The 16473-nt window shown below is 43.0% G+C and overlaps 1 protein-coding gene across 1 annotated transcript in view; it reads right to left on the bottom strand.

The window, feature by feature from the left end:
- LOC137350605 (fibrillin-1-like) overlaps nt 1-16473 on the bottom strand; it is a 670523-nt gene that overhangs the window by 76400 nt on the left and 577650 nt on the right. Inside the window, exons 47-48 of the mRNA XM_068015324.1 lie at nt 14611-14739; nt 1685-1804 (exon numbers count right to left, since the gene is read on the bottom strand). Coding sequence (XP_067871425.1) covers nt 1685-1804; nt 14611-14739 — 249 coding nt within the window. The remainder of the gene's footprint in view (nt 1-1684; nt 1805-14610; nt 14740-16473) is intronic.

Below are 16473 nucleotides of genomic sequence, written 5' to 3'. Positions count from 1 at the left end.
CGAGGGGCTGGAGAAGGCAAGTATTTAATATTGTGGTTATGGGGGTGCTGCAGGGGGGTGGTGGGAGAGGTGCAAAAATACCAGTTTTAATTTTTAAAATAAATGTTTACTGCTTTCTTAAAAAATCCCAGAAGGGCTCAGAGTCCTCTAAAAATGGCATCAGCGGCTGCGCACAGGCAGCTGACGTCATTGCCAGTGACGGACGGGCCACCTCCTGCATGTGATCGGGGGGGGGCCCGCCCCATCTATTTAAATGAGCCGCTGCGCTTGGAATTGCGGCGGCTCTTTGCTGTGTAGCCTGAGTGTGCAGGTTGCCATTTTTTCACCCGCCATCGATTTCGGTGGCGGGCCCATAGAATTCAGCCTAATGTCTCCTCTGTCTAAGTGTTGCTTTGAGGAAGTCAAACCCCTGGCTGGTTTCCTTCTTGAATCTGCTTGCTTTCCTATTATTGTATACAAAGTCAACATCCAAATATTCCAGCTATTTGCAGATGTCCAAGTCCACTGAAAATCCTATTTTCAGTTTTTAAACACACAGAATTCTAAAATTTTAGTACAAAAATAAAACCTCTTGTAACAATTGTCTTTCACTTTTGAGAGCTGCATTGAAAGTCTCCTCAGTCTGCTGAATGTACGGATGCTATCTGCAAGATCTTCTCAATCCAGGTCCAAGTGGGCATGTGGCACATGATACAAAACACCATTTTAGGATAAACTGACAATCTTGCTCAGAGATGACATTGAATGACTGGTGGAAAAGATGGTACAGTATGTTGTTGGTGCAGAGTTGAATGAGCTTTGCTCTATATCTAACATGCTGTAGGAAATTTGAGAGTGCTCAAGACCGACAATGAATGCCTAAAATAGAAATATGACCTAGAAATTGGACACAGGAATCTGTCCCTTCACTGGAATGGGTAGGCACACCCAATACTGAACCTGTTTAGATGAGACTGGTGAACTGCAGACACCTACAGGACATTCCTGGGCAGTTTGCTGGCAAAGAAGATTTCTATTTTGGGCTACTGCATGTGCGTGACCAGCATCGATACTCAGCTGGTCCTGGGACAGGGGGGGGATCAAGAAGGTTGGCGAAATGTTTGGAAGGGAAGGAGATGTGAATGGAAGAAGGGGGAAAGCAATCGTAGGGAGGGTTGAGTGATTAGGATGGAAAGTGAGATTGGGAAGGTGTGAGTGGGGGGCAGGCAACACTCCTTGGCATTGCAGTCGTTCTGAGAGGCTAACTCCTGCTCCTCCTATCTCCAGATTCAGCTATGGATTTAAAAAGTTACACATCTTTTTTTGGTGATGGTCTCTGGTAGTTCCTTTAAGGACCACTTGTTAGGCCACACTTCGACACAGCACCAGCTGCATCCAGGGTAGCACAATTTTGTGAAGAGGGCTTCAAACAGGCATTAGGTAGGCTCCCTATTTGCATTTGCAAAGGGACTAATGTTTATTTGAGCAGTGGGCCCTGAAGGTCTCATTTTTTGCCTTTACCATGGCAGACAGAGCACTTCTGGCTGTAATTACATGTGTGCATGCATGCTGCCAACAACCCCCCCCCCCCCCCCACCCCCATAGTAGATACACATGCATCTGTTTTGTGCCTAAAAATGAGTGTGGCACCACTGAATTTCTTGGCCACTATCCCTCATCCTGATCACTAAATAAAATCCCTTACCAACACACTTATCATCTATCAGTGAGTATCCAGGAGGGCAGATGCATCTGTAAGAGCCATCCAGGTTTTGACAGGTGCCTGGTGTACAAGGGCGAGGTACAGTCAAACATTCATTGACATCTGTTGAAACAAAAGTGGAACAACAAGGGAACAGCAGATCCCGTTAGCTAGGAACATGACAAACAACTCAGTTTTTCTTGCTTAGTACCATGACAAATTTCATAAATTCCTCTATGCAAGTTGGAATATCAGTTCCTAACAGCAATTCCTGCTGAGGGTAGCTGTAAATTAAATGGTTCTTCATACACAGCTCAAAAGTGCTACTCTACCTGCATGCAAACCTTATGCTTGTTATTTTTAAGTATCCCCCAAAATTAAATGAAAATGGTAATATATCATTTTATATTATTTTCAACATTATATATGTGATCATTTTATGTTACATGTGATACTTAAACACACATAAACCTCATTTCAGAAGTAGAAAGGTATCTCTAAGACTTAAATGACCAATTCTGAAGTACTGGTATATATAAAACACAACAATGTTGGTAAACAATTCAAAACCAATATAAACATTAGAATCAACAAATTGATAAAAATTCAGCAGGCTCTGCAGGATTTTTCATCCAGGTTGCAACAACCTTTTGACCTGAATTGCGGAAACATCTCGTGCAAGAAGCTTTACCTTGGGAGTGTGAATGTGATCATTTCTATTATTATATTTCCTCAAAACATTCTTAGATACAGAAAACATCCAAATTTATCAATAAAATACATTATACTGTAACAATTGATAAAATAAAGTTGAAAGCTGACACAGGTATCTCAACTGTGATTCTTGATAGCACTCTTGCCCCTGAGTCAAGCCCCATTCCAGTGACTTGAGCACAAAATCCTCATAGAACTGAGGGAATGCTGTACTGTTGGAGGTGGTGTCTTTTAGTGAGACGTTGGACATAACAGATTCCATGGCATTATTTAGCACAAATTGCTACATTTCCTACATTATAACAGTGGCGCAGTGGCTAGCAACGCACCACCTGGGTTCGGTTCTGGGTACTGCCTGTGTGGATTTTGCAAGTTCTTCCTGTGACCGCGTGGGTTTCCTCCGGGTGCTCTGGTTTCCTCCCACATGCCAAAGACTTGTGGGTTGACAGGGAAATTGGCCATTGTAAAAAAAATTGCCCCGAGTGTAGGTCGGTGGTAGGAGAATTGAGGGAAGGTGGGGATGTGAGAGGGAAAATGGGATTAATGTAGGATTAGTATAAATGGGTGGTTGATGGTCGGCGCGGACTCGTTGGGCCTGTTTCGGTGCTGTATCTCTCTATGACTCTATAACAAAGACTACACTTCAACAGTACTTCACTTGCTGTGCGAAAGGTGAGAGAGGGGGAACTAGGCAATTGAAGACCAGTCAGCTTAACATCTCGTCAGGAAATTACTACAGTCTATAATTAAGGATTGAGTGACTGAATACCTTGAAAATTTTCAGCTGACAGAGAGAGCCAGCATGGATTGTGAAGGGTAGGTCATGCCTGACGAACCTGATTGAATTTTTTGAAGAGGTGACTAAGATAGTGGATAGGGGAATATTGTTTATCTGGACTTCTGGAAGGCATTTGATAAAGTCCCTCATAAGATACTTCACCAAAGTTGAAGATTATGGAAATTAAGGTGTTATTAAAGGTGGTTAGAAAATTAGCTGAGTGCAGGAAACAGAAAGTAGGGATAATAGGCAGGTACTCTAATTGGCAGGATGTGACTAGAGGTGTCCTGCAAGGATCTGTATTGGGGCCTTAAATATTTGCAGTATTTATAACAATTTAGATGGGATAGAAAGCCACGCATCCAAGTTTGCCAATTACACACAAATAGGCAATATTGTAAGCAGTGTAGATGGAAGAATAAGATTACAAAGAGATACTAATAGATTAAGTGAATGTGCAAAACTGTGCAAATGGATTCCAATGTAGGCAAATGTGAGAACTCCACCTTGGACCTAAAAAGGATAAATCAAAGTACTTTCTAAATGGTGAAAAGCTAGAAGCAGTGGAGGTCCAGGGGTCCAAGTACACAGGTTGTTAAAAAGTCATTAACAGGTACAGAAAGTAATCAAAAAGACTAATTAAATGAGGATTAGAATACAAGGAGGGAGAAGTTATGCTACAGCTATACAAAACCTTGGTCCAAATCTGGAGTACAGTGAGCAGTTCTGGGCATCACACCTTAGAAAGAATGTACTGGCTTGAAGGGAGCAGTGTCGATTTACCAGACTGATATCTAGACTCCAAGGATTAAATTATGAGGAGAGATTATGCAAAAGGGGGTTGTATTCCCTGGAATTTAAAAGGTTAAGGGGTAATTTGATCTAAATTTCTAAGATATTAAGGAGAACAGATTTTCACTGATTAGAGAATCTAGGACTGGGGGGAATAGTGTAAAAATTAGAGCAAGACCTTTCAGCAATGAAATTAGGAAACACCTTTCTATACAAATGGTGGTAGAAGTTTGAAACTCTTCCACAAACGACAACTGATGCTTGATCAATTGTTAATTTTAGAACTGAGATTGACTGATTTTATTAAACAAAGGTATTAAGGGATATGGGCAAAGGTAATGGCAGAACAGGCTCGAGAGGCTAAATGGCTTAACCCTGTTCCTGTGTAAAGCGCTTAGGGACGTCTTGAACGATGTTATATGAATCCAAGTCTTTCTTACAAAAATCAATGGAAAAGCCAGATGATTCCCCTGTCTTTTGGACAGCCTCATATGGACCTCAAAAAGAAACTGCCAAATAAGTGAGTACACGGCCAAATCTTGTATTTTATATGGTATATGTACTCTGGCCTGAAGGTTTGCATAAGGTAAATGAAATAGTCACTGCATCCATTGCTCTCGAAAGAGGAGTGAGATAATATCTCCTGTTATCTATTCCTTTCAGTGTCTCTAATGCTGGGTTGGATTGTGTGTTAAGCAATGATATTGGAATATTTCTTCTGGGCATTTTTGAGGTACTCCTTTTTCTGCATAATGCTGCTTATTAGCAAATCCAATGCACTCTGCTCATCACCGTGAACAATGGAATAACTAGGATGGAAAGTGCTTCAAATGAAATATGACTTTGCAGAGCTCAATAGGGATTCTAAAAATTAGTGACTGCAAACCATCTTCTTAAATCCCTCTCCCCGTCTCTGCCACATCCCTCCCATCCATTAGCCCACCAGGCCACACTTCCTATAACGTTCCACCCTTCCCTAGCTCTGCACTAGTATATTTCTCTAGTTTCTCTCCTATCTCCCCTCATGCCCTCTCCGAACTCATTTTGTCCATGCTCCCTCAACCCAATTCCCACTGAACTGTTGTCTGCCCAACTTCTTGTCCTGGTACCCATGTTAGCTGATATTGTTAACTGTTCTCTCTCTTCAGGTGTTGTCCCTCTTTCCTTTAAATCTGCTGTCATCATCCCATTCTTCAATAAAACCAACCTTTGACCCCACTGTCCTTGCAAACAACCACCCTATCTCCAACCTCCCTTTCCTCTTCAAAGTCCTTGGAATGTGTTTTAGCCTCCTAAATCCATGCCCAGCTTTCCCAGACTCCATGTTTGAATCCCTCCAATCAGGCTCCATCCCTGCTACATTCCGAAAAGGCACTTATCAAAGTCACAAATGACATGCTATATGACTGTGACAAAAGTAAACTAATCTTGCTTGTTTTTCCTGAGCTGTCTGCAACCTTTGACACGATTGACCACATCCTCCTCCTCCAATGCTTCTCCACTGTCGTCCAGTGGTGGGACTACTGTCTTATCTGTCTAATCGTAGCTAGAGTATCACTTGCAATGACTTCTCTTCCTGCTCCTGCACCGTTATTTCTGGTGTCCCTCAAGGACTTCTTTTTATTCTTTCACGAGATGTGGGCATTGCTGGCTAGGCCAGCGTTTGTTGCCCATCCCTAATTGCCCTTGAGAAGGTAGGTGTGAGCTGACTTCTTGAACTGCTGCAGCCCATCTGGTGTGGGTACACCCACAGTGCTGTTAAGAAGGGAGTTCCATATTTTTACCCAGCGACAAAGAACAGTACAGCACAGGAACAGGCCATTCGGCCCTCCAAGCTTGCGCCGATCTTGATGCCTGCCTAAACTAACACCTTCTGCACTTCCGGGGCCCAAATCCCTCTATTCCCTTCCTATTCATATATTTGTCAAGATGTCTCTTAAACGTCGCTATCGTATCTGCTTCCACCACCTCCCTTGGCAGCAAGTTCCAGGCACTCACCACCCTCTGTGTAACAAACTTGCCTCGCACATCCCCTCTAAACTTTGCCCCTCGCACCTTAAACCTATGTCCCCTAGTAACTGACTCTTCCACCCTGGGAAAAAGCTTCTGACTATCCACTCTGTCCATGCCGCTCATAACTTTGAAAACCTCTATCATGTCTCCCCTCCACCTCCGTCGTTCCACTGAAAACAATCCGAGTTTTTCCAACCTCTCCTCATAGCTAATGCCCTCCAGACCAGGCAACATCCTGGTAAACCTCCTCTGTACCCTCTCCAAAGCCTCCACGTCCTTCTGGTACTGTGGCGACCAGAATGCAAGCAATATTCTAATTGTGGCCTAACTAAGGTTCTGTACAGCTGCAAGCATGCCGTACGCCTTCTTGACTACCTAATCCACCTGCGTTGCCACTTTCAGTGACCTGTGGACCTGTACGCCCAGATCTCTCTGCCTGTCAATACTCCTAAGGGTTCTGCCATTTACTGTATACCTCCCACCTGCATTAGACCTTCCAAAATGCATTACCTCACATTTGTCCGGATTAAACTCCATCTGCCATTTCTCCGCCCAAGTCTCCAACCGATCTATATCCTGCTGTATCCTCTGACAAGCCTCATCATTATCCGCAACTCCACCAACCTTTGTGTTGTCCGCAAACTTACTAATCAGACCAGCTACATTTTCCTCCAAATCATTTATATATACTACAAAGAGCAAAGGTCCCAGCACTGATCCCTGCGGAACACCACTAGTCACATCCCTCCATTCGGTAAAACACCCATCCACTGATACCCTCTGTCTTCTATGACCGAGCCAGTTCTGTATCCAGAAGTCCATATAGATAACATCCACTGCCCTTCCTTCATCAATCATCTTCGCTACTTCCTCAAAAAACTCAATCAAATTAGTAATACACGACCTTCCCTTCACAAAACCATGCTGTCCCTCGCTAATAAGTTCATTTGTTTCCAAATGGGAGTAAATCCCGTCCGGAATAATCCTCTCTAATAGTTTCCCTACCACTGACGTCAGGCTCACCGGCCTATAATTTCCTGGATTATCCTTGCCACCCTTCTTAAACAAAGGCACAACATTGGCTATTCTCCAGTCCTCTGGGACCTCACCTGTAGCCAATGAGGTTGCAAAGATTTCTGTCAAGGCCCCAGCAATTTCTTCCCTTGCCTCCCTCAGTGAAGGAACGGCAATATATTTCCAAGTCAGGATGCTGTGTGGCTTGGAAGGGAACTTGCAGGTGGTGGTGTTCCCACGCGTCTGCTGCCCTTGTCCTTCAAGGTGGTAAAGGTTGCGGGTTTGGAAGGTGCTGTCGAAGGAGACTTGGTGAGTTGCTGCAGTATATCTTGTAAATGGTACACACTGCTGCCACTGTGTGTCAGTGATGGAGGGAGTGAATGTTGAAGATGGTGGATGGGGTGCCAATCAAGTGGGCTGCTTTCGCCTGGATGGTGTCCAGCTTCTTGAGTGTTGTTGGAGCTACACTCATCCAGGCAAGTGGACAGTATTCCATCACACTCCTGACTTGTGCCTTGTAGATGTTGGACAAGCTTTGGGGAGTCAGGAGGTGAGCTACTCACTGCAGCATTCCCAGCATCTGACCTGCTCTTGTAGCCACAATATATGGCTGGTCCAGCTCAGTTTCTAGTCAATGGTAACCGCCAGAATATTGATAGTGGGGGATTCAGCGATGGTAATGCCATTGAATGTCAAGAAGAAATGGTTGGATTCTCTCTTGCTGGAGATGGTCATTGCCTGGCGCTTGGTCTGATAAGTAGCAAGTTACATTTGTGCTATGTAAGTACCTCCTATCTATCTCTGGCCCCTCCTATTTCTCAAATACATGCTGCACCTCGGCAACATCATCCGAAAGCACAGCGTTAGTTTTCACATTTTCTTTTTTATTCATTCATGGGATGTGGGCATCGCTGGCTAGGCCAGCATTTATTGCCCATCCCTAATTGCCGTTGAGAAGGTGGTGGTGAGCTGCCTTCTTGAACCACTGCAGTCCATGTGAGGTAGGGACACCTACTGTGCTGTTAGGAAGTGAGTTCCAGGATTTTCCCACAGCGACAGTGAAGGAACGGCAATATAGTTGGAGGGGAACTTGCAGGTGGTGGTGTTCCCATGCATTTGCTGCCCTTGTCCCTCTAGTTGGTAGAGGCCGTGGGTTTGGAAGGTGCTGTCTAAGGAGGTACGCTGATGATAGCCAGCTCTACATCACTACCACCTCTCTCGACTCCTCCACTATTGCTAAATTATCAATGCTTATCTGACATTCAGTACTGGATGATCCTCCAATTAAATATTTTGAAGACTGAAGCTATTGCCATCAGCCCCACTCCAAACTCTAGCTACCGACTCCACCCCTCTCTCTGGCATCAGTTTGAGACTAAACCAGACTGTTTGCAACCTTGCTGTGATATTTGACCCCAAGATCAGCTTCTGACCACATATCTGCGCCATCACTAAGACCATATTTCCACCACCATAACATCACCTGACTTCACCCCTGTCTCAGCTCATCTGCTGCTAAAACCTTCATTCATGCCTTTGTTACCTCTAGATCTGACTTTTCCAATGCACTTCTGGCTGGTCTCCCACATTCTACCCTCTGTAAATTTGAGGCCATCTAAAACTCTACTGTCAGTGTCCTTACTCGCACCAAGTTCTGTCCACTTATCACTCCTATGCTCGCTGACCTACATTGAGTCAAGCAATGCCGTGCTTTTTAAAATTCTCATCTTTATTTTCTGTTCCTCCATGTCCTCGTCCCTCCCTATCTCTGTAATCTCCTTCAGCCCAACAACCCTAATATAATTCTGGCTTCTTGAGCATCCCCGATTTGAATTGCTTCAGCTGCCTAGGCCCTAAGTTCTGGAATTCCCTCCCTACACGACTCTGGCTCTCCACCTCACATTCCTCCTTTAAGACACTCCTTAAAACATATCTCTTTGACCAAGTTTTTAGTCATCTCACCTAATATCGCCTTCTGTGGTTTGCTGCCATATTTTGTTTTGTCTCTCCCCGTAAATTAAGCAAAACTTTCGAGCTGGTCAATGATTATTGACAGGACAGGAGAATGTGACTGAGAGTCAGGCAGGTATGAGGTTCCAAGATGCAATAATGGTGGAGCCTCAGCCCTTGATTTTGACCAATAGGTATAAAGTACTTGCTCCCTGTGTGGGTGAGAATAAGGACTGCAAAATGGATGGGCAAACTGATCTTAGTGGGGGGAGTGAAAAGGAATGTGGCAGTCATAGGGGACAGCATAACCAGGGGGATAGATACTGTTCTCTGCAGCTGCAACCGGGAGTTCTGTAGGTTGTGTTGCCTGCCCGTTGCTGGGGTTAAAGACATCGCCTCCTGGCTGGAGATGAACAGAGAGTGGGAGGAGGAGCGTTCAGTTTTTATGGTCCATGTAGGAAACAATGGCATAGGTAGAAGTAGAAATGATGTTCTGCTGATAGTTTGAGGAATTAGGATCCAAATTAAAATAACACAGAACCTCAAAGGCAGTGATCTTTGAATTATTAGCTGAGCCACATACCAATAGGATCAAGAAGATTAGAAAATTAAACATGTGGCTCAAAGAGTGGTGTGGGAAGAAGGGGTTTTGATTCATGGGATACTGGCACCAGTACAGGGAAAGAGGGAGCTGCTCCATTGCAAACTAGGCTGGGATCAGTGCCCTGGTGAATTATATAACTAGAGCTAATGATACAGTTTTAAACTAAAAGTGATGGGGGGAAGGGATCAGGTGATGGAAGATTTGGAAATCTAAAGAGAAATGTTGAGGCAATAGAGCAGTGCAGCGATTTGGTAAAGAGAAGCGGATTGGGACAGGAAGGGACAAAGAGTTTAACGCTAATAGTGCACTAGTGAATAAGATCCATGCACCGAATAGTAGTAAATAAAATAAAATTAAAGGCTCTTTATCTGAATGCGTAAATAATTCATAACAAGATAGACGAACTCACAGCACAAGTAGAGATAAATGGTTTTGATTTAATCACGATTACAGATAGTTGCAAGGTGACCAAGGTTGGGAAATCAATATTCCAGGACAGACAACATTTCAAAAAGAGAGGCAGGATGGAACAGGAGGAGGAGAAGCCTTGATGGCAAAAAGGATGACTTAACGACAGATGTAAGAAAGGAATAAATAAATGCAGGAAAGATGTAAGAAAGGATCTTGGCTCAGAAGATCAGAAACAGTGTGGGTGGAGATTAGGAATATCAAAAGTCAGAAAATGCTGGTGGGAGTAGTTTATATGCCCTCTAACAGTAGTTATACAATTGGACAGAGCATCAAGCAAGAAATAATTGGAGTTTGTAACAAAGGCAATGTAATAATTGTGGAGAACTTTAATCTTCATATAGACTGGAAAAATCAAATTGGCAAAGATAGTCTGGAGGATGAGTTTTTAGAATGCTCTCATGGCAGCTTCCTAGAACAATATGTTGTGGAACCAACCAGAGACAAAGCTAATTTAAATCTAGTATTGTGTAATGAGGCAGAGTTAATTAGTAATCTCATAGTAAAAGGTCCTCTGAGAAAAAGTGATCAAAGTACAACTGAATTCCATATTAAGTTTGAGAGTGACATAATTGAATCCAAAACAAAAACCTTAAACTTAAACAAAGCCAATTACATACGTATGAGGGGAGAGCAGGCGAAGGTCAATTAGGTAAACAGACTGAAAGGTATGGCAGTAAATAAACAGTAGGAAACATGTAAAGACATAATTTAAAACTTTCGACAAAAATACATTCCATTAAAAAACAAAAACTTAGTGAGAAAGATCCATTCATGGTTTACCAGCAAAGTTAAGGATATTATTAGATTAAAAGAAGAGACCTATAATGCTCTGAAGACTTATAGGAAACCTAAGGATTTGGGGAGTTCCAGAAACCAGCAAAGGGCGGCCAAAAAGTTGATAAAAAGTGAAGAAATAGAATATGAGAGTAAACTAGCCAGGAATACAAAAACGGATTGTAAGAGCTTTTACAATTATATTACAATTGAAGGAAGGGCACGATTGGCAACTAAATATCCCAGGATATCGATGCTTCAGGCAGGATAGAGAGGGAGGTAAAAGGGGTGGAGGAGTTACATTACTGGTCAAAGAGGATATCACAGCTGTGCTGAAGGAGGGCACTATGGAGGACTCGAGCAGTGAGGCAATATGGGCAGAACTCAGAAATAGGAAGGGTGCGGTAACAATGTTGGGGCTGTACAACAGGCCTCCCAACAGCGAGCGTGAGATAGAGGTACAAATATGTAAACAGATTATGGAAAGATGTCGGAGCAACAGGGTGGTGGTGATAGGAGATTTTAATTTTCCCAACATTGACTGGGATTCACTTAGTGTTAGAGGTCTAGATGGAGCAGAATTTGTAAGGAGCATCCAGGAGTGTTTTCTAGAGCAGTATGTAAATAGTCCAACTCGGGAAGGGGCCATACTGGACCTGGTGTTGGGGAATGAGCATGGCCAGGTGGTTGAAGTTTCAGTCGGGGACTACTTTGGGAATAGTGATCACAATTCCGTAAGTTTTAGAATACTCATGGACAAAGATGAGAGTGGTCCTAAAGGAAGAGTGCTAAATTGGGGGAAGGCCAACTATACCAAAATTCGGCAGGAGCTGGGGAATGTAGATTGGGAGCAGCTGTTTGAAGATAAATCCACATTTGATATGTGGGAGGCTTTTAAAGAGAGGTTGATTAGCGTGCAGGAGAGACATGTTCCTGTGAAAATGAGGGATAGAAATGGCAAGATTAGGGAACCATGGATGACAGGTGAAATTGTGAAACCAGCTAAGAGGAAAAAGGAAGCATACATAAGGTCTAGGCGGCTGAAGAAAGACGAAGCTTTGGAAGAATATCGGGAATGTAGGACCAATCTGAAACAAGGAATTAAGAGGGCTAAAAGGGGTCATGAAATATCTTTAGCAAACAGGGTTAAGGAAAAACCCAAAGCCTTTTATTCATATATAAGGAGCAAGAGGGTAACTAGAGAAAGGATTGGCCCACTCAAGGACAAAGGAGGAAAATTATGCGTGGATTCAGAGAAAATGGGTGAGATTCTAAACGAGTACTTTGCATCGGTATTCACCGAGGAGAGGGACATGACGGATGTTGAGGTTAGGGATAGATGCTTGATTACTCTAGGTCAAGTCAGCATAAGGAGAGAGGAAGTGTTGGGTATTCTAAAAGGCATTAAGGTGGACAAGTCCCCAGGTCCGGATGGGATCTATCCCAGGTTACTGAGGGAAGCGAGAGAGGAAATAGCTGGGGCCTTAACAGATATCTTTGCAGCATCCTTAAACACGGGTGAGGTCCCGGAGGACTGGAGAATTGCTAAATGTTGTCCCCTTGTTTAAGAAGGGTAGCAGGGATAATCCAGGTAATTATAGACCGGTGAGCCTGACGTCAGTGGTAGGGAAGCTGCTGGAGAAGATACTGAGGGATAGGATCTTTTCCCATTTGGAAGAAAATGGGCTTATCAGTGATAGGCAACATGGTTTTGTGCAGGGAAGGTCATGTCTTACCAACTTAATAGAATTCTTTGAGGAAGTGACAAAGTTGATTGATGAGGGAAGGGCTGTAGATGTCATATACATGGACTTCAGTAAGGCGTTTGATAAGGTTCCCCATGGGAGGTTGATGGAGAAAGTGAAGTCGCATGGGGTCCAGGGTGTACTAGTTAGATGGATAAAGAACTGGCTGGGCAACAGGAGACAGAGAGTAGCAGTGGAAGGGAGTTTCTAAAAATGGAAACGTGTGACCAGTGGTGTTCCACAGGGATCCGTGCTGGGACCACTGTTGTTTGTGATATACATAAATGATTTGGAGGAAAGTATAGGTGGTCTGATTAGCAAGTTTGCAGACGACACTAAGATTGGTGGTGTAGCAGATAGTGAAGGGGACTGTCAGAGAATACAGCAGAATATAGATAGATTGGAGAGTTGGGCAGAGAAATGGCAGATGGAGTTCAATCCGGGCAAATGCGAGGTGATGCATTTTGGAAGATCCAATTCAAGAGTGAACTATACAATAAATGGAAAAGTCCTGGGGAAAATTGATGTACAGAGAGATTTGGGTGTTCAGGTCCATTGTTCCCTGAAGGTGGCAACGCAGGTCAATAGAGTGGTCAAGAAGGCATACGGTATGCTTTCCTTCATCGGACGGGTATTGAGTACAAGAGTTGGCAGGTCATGTTACAGTTGTATAAGACTTTGGTTCGGCCACATTTGGAATACTGCGTGCAGTTCTGGTCGCCACATTACCAAAAGGATGTAGATGCTTTGGAGAGGGTGCAGAGGAGGTTCACCAGGATGTTGCCTGGTATGGAGGGTGCTAGCTATGAAGAGAGGTTGAGTAGATTAGGATTATTTTCATTAGAAAGACGGAGGTTGAGGGGGGACCTGATTGAGGTGTACAAAATCATGAGAGGTATAGACAGGGTGGATAGCAAGAAGCTTTTTCCCAGAGTGGGGGATTCAATTACTAGGGGTCACGAGTTCAAAGTGAGAGGGGAACAGTTTAGGGGGGATATGCATGGAAAATTCTTTACGCAGAGGGTGGTGGGTGCCTGGAACGTGTTGCCAGCGGAGGTGGTAGACGCGGGCACGATAGCATCTTTTAAGATGTATCTGGACAGATACCTTAGAAAATAAGCGACAGGTTTAGATAGATGATCTGGATCGGCGCAGGCTTGGAGGGCCGAAGGGCCTGTTCCTGTGCTGTAATTTTCTTTGTTCTTTGTATATAATAGGGAGAGTAGCTAAAGTAAACATTGATCCCTTAGAGGCAGAGACAGGAGAAATTATCATGAGGAATTAGGAAATAGCAGAGACGTTGAATAAACATTTCTGTCTATCTTCACAGTAGAAAACACAAATTATATACCAGAAAGAGAGTAACCAAGGGGCTAATAAAAGTGAGTCATTAATATTGGCAGAGAAAAAGTATTAGAGAAGCTTAAGGGACTAAAAGCCAACAATACCCAGGACTTGATGGGCTACATCCTAGGGTTTTAGAAGAGGTAGCTGCAGAGATAGTATATGCACTAGTCATGATTTTCCAAAATGTTCTAGATTCTAGAACGTTCCCAGTGGATTGGAAGTTAGCAAATATAAGGAGAGAGTGAGAAAACAGGGAACTGCAGGCCAGTTAGCCTCGCATCAGTTGTCAGGAAAATGCTTGAATCTATTATTAAGCAAGTCTTAACGAAGCACTTAGAAAATCTTAGTATGATCAGACAGAGTCAACATGGTGTTACGAAAGGGAAATCATGTTTGACAAATTTATTAGAGATTTTTGAGGATGTAACTAGCAGGGAAGATAATGGGGAGCCAGTAGATGTAGTATACTTGTATTTCCAAAAGGCACTCGATAAGGTGTCACACAAGATAAGGGCTAATGAGGTTGGGGGTAAAATATGAGCGGTGTACAATGCTTTATAATCTTATGAAGATTTGGAAAGCATGGTCCTGTGCCACAAATTAGTGGCTTTTAGAACAAAGTGTTCATAACTATGAGGTTGTAGTACACACCGAAGTTTGAAAACATTAGGTCAGGCTGTATTACAATTTTTTCCTTCCGATTTATTAGCATTACTGCATTACTTACCAACACAACTTCTTCTATCAGCTGTAAGCTCATAGCCATCACGGCAGAGGCACTGGAATGTTCCAATAGTATTGATGCACTGTCCATTTCTACAGAGAGCACCATTCAAGGTGGTGCACTCATCAACATCTAAAAAAAAACATGAACTTATAGTCACATTTATAGTTTTAATATTCTGGTGTATTTTATGCTGTTGCAAGATCGTTTTATACTATCTGCTTCGATGTGATACTGTACTTTTAATTTTGAACACATTTAGAAAACTGGGGTGATTTTTACCAAAGTTAAAAGAATTGAGATAATTCTTGGGAAATATATGCCTGGTTGTATATTTTGTGTCAACATTTTTTATTTTTATTCATTCATGGGATGTGGGCATTGCTGTTAAGGCAACATTTATCGCCCATCCTTAATTGCCTTGAGAAGGTGGTGGTGAGCCACTGCCTTGAACCATTGCAGTCCGTGTGATGAAGGTACTCCCCCAGTGCTGTTAGGTAGAGAGTTCCAGAATTTTGACCCAGTGACGATTAAGGAACAGAGATATATTTCCAAGTCAGTATAGTGTGCGACTTGGAGGGGAATTTGCAGGTGGTGGTCTTCCCACACGAAAGCCTGGTCCTTCTAGGTAGTAAACGTCGCAGGTTTGAATGCTGCAGTTGAAGAAGCCTTGGGGAGTTACTGCAGTGCATCTTGTAGATGGTATACACTGCAACCACAATGCGCCAGTGGTGGAAGGATGCTAGCCAAGAGGACTGCTTTGTTCTGGATGATTTTGAGCTTCTTGAGTGTTGTTGGAGTGGCACTCATCCAGGCAATTGGACAGATTTCCATCACACTTCTGATTTGTGCCTTGCAGATTGTGGAAAAGCTTTGGGGAATCAGGGAATCACTTGTCACAGAATACCCAAGCTCTGACCTGCTCTTGCAGCCATAGTATTTATTTGGCTGGTTCATTCAAGGTTCTGGTCAACGGTAATCCCCAGGATGATGATGGTGGGGAATTCAGTGATGGTAATATTGTTGAATGTCAAGGTGTGGGGGGGAGCTGGGCAGCGTTAAGATTCTTTTTTGTTGGAGATAGTCATTGCCTGGCACTTGTGTGGCACGAAATTTTCTTGCCACTTCGATTGGACTATACTCATGTGAATTTGTTTTAATTGGTACTGGTCTAGTAACTGGGAGGTTATGAATTAAAATCCCATCATGACAAGTGAATTCAATAAATCTAGTAATTCTTGGACTAGTACCAGAAAAAATGTCATATTATTTGTATGGTAAACAATGCTTTGGTTGTGTAACTGAATTTTGTTTATATCACAATGGTACAAATAGAGTCGTAACTGCACAGAAGGAGGCTATTCAGCCCATCGAGTCCATGCCAGCTCTCTGCAGAGCAATCCAATCAATCCCATTCCCCCACTCTATCCCCATAGCCCTGCAAGTTTATTTTCCTCAAGCGCCCATCCAATTTCCATTTAAAATCATTAATTGTCTCTGCTTCTACCACCCTCATGGCAGCATTATTGTGCTCTGTAACTCAATAGCAAATGGCAAAACTATTGTCTACTGAGGTCAATCATGGAGAATTATTATTGAATGAAATGGACTGAATTAATTTAGGTTTGTTGAGAATTAATTATTCCTGATTTTACTGCAACTGATAATTGCTTCTACTTAGAAGTATAAAGTTGAAATTAATTCCTTAAGTCTTATTTTTGCCATTATGAGTGGTAAAGGACACACGCAGAAAAGGTTTTTCTTACTTCCTGCATGACCTAAAGATAATAACGCAGTGACAACTTACCCTGTGCTGTGCTACCAGTCACTAAGAACTACAAACACTTATGATGCACACCTATCCCC

Source organism: Heterodontus francisci, chromosome 35 (assembly GCF_036365525.1).
Source record: "Heterodontus francisci isolate sHetFra1 chromosome 35, sHetFra1.hap1, whole genome shotgun sequence".
Lineage (NCBI taxonomy): Eukaryota > Metazoa > Chordata > Chondrichthyes > Heterodontiformes > Heterodontidae > Heterodontus > Heterodontus francisci.
The sequence above is the reverse complement of the archived record's forward strand: the minus strand, read 5'-3'. Positions and strand labels throughout refer to the sequence as shown.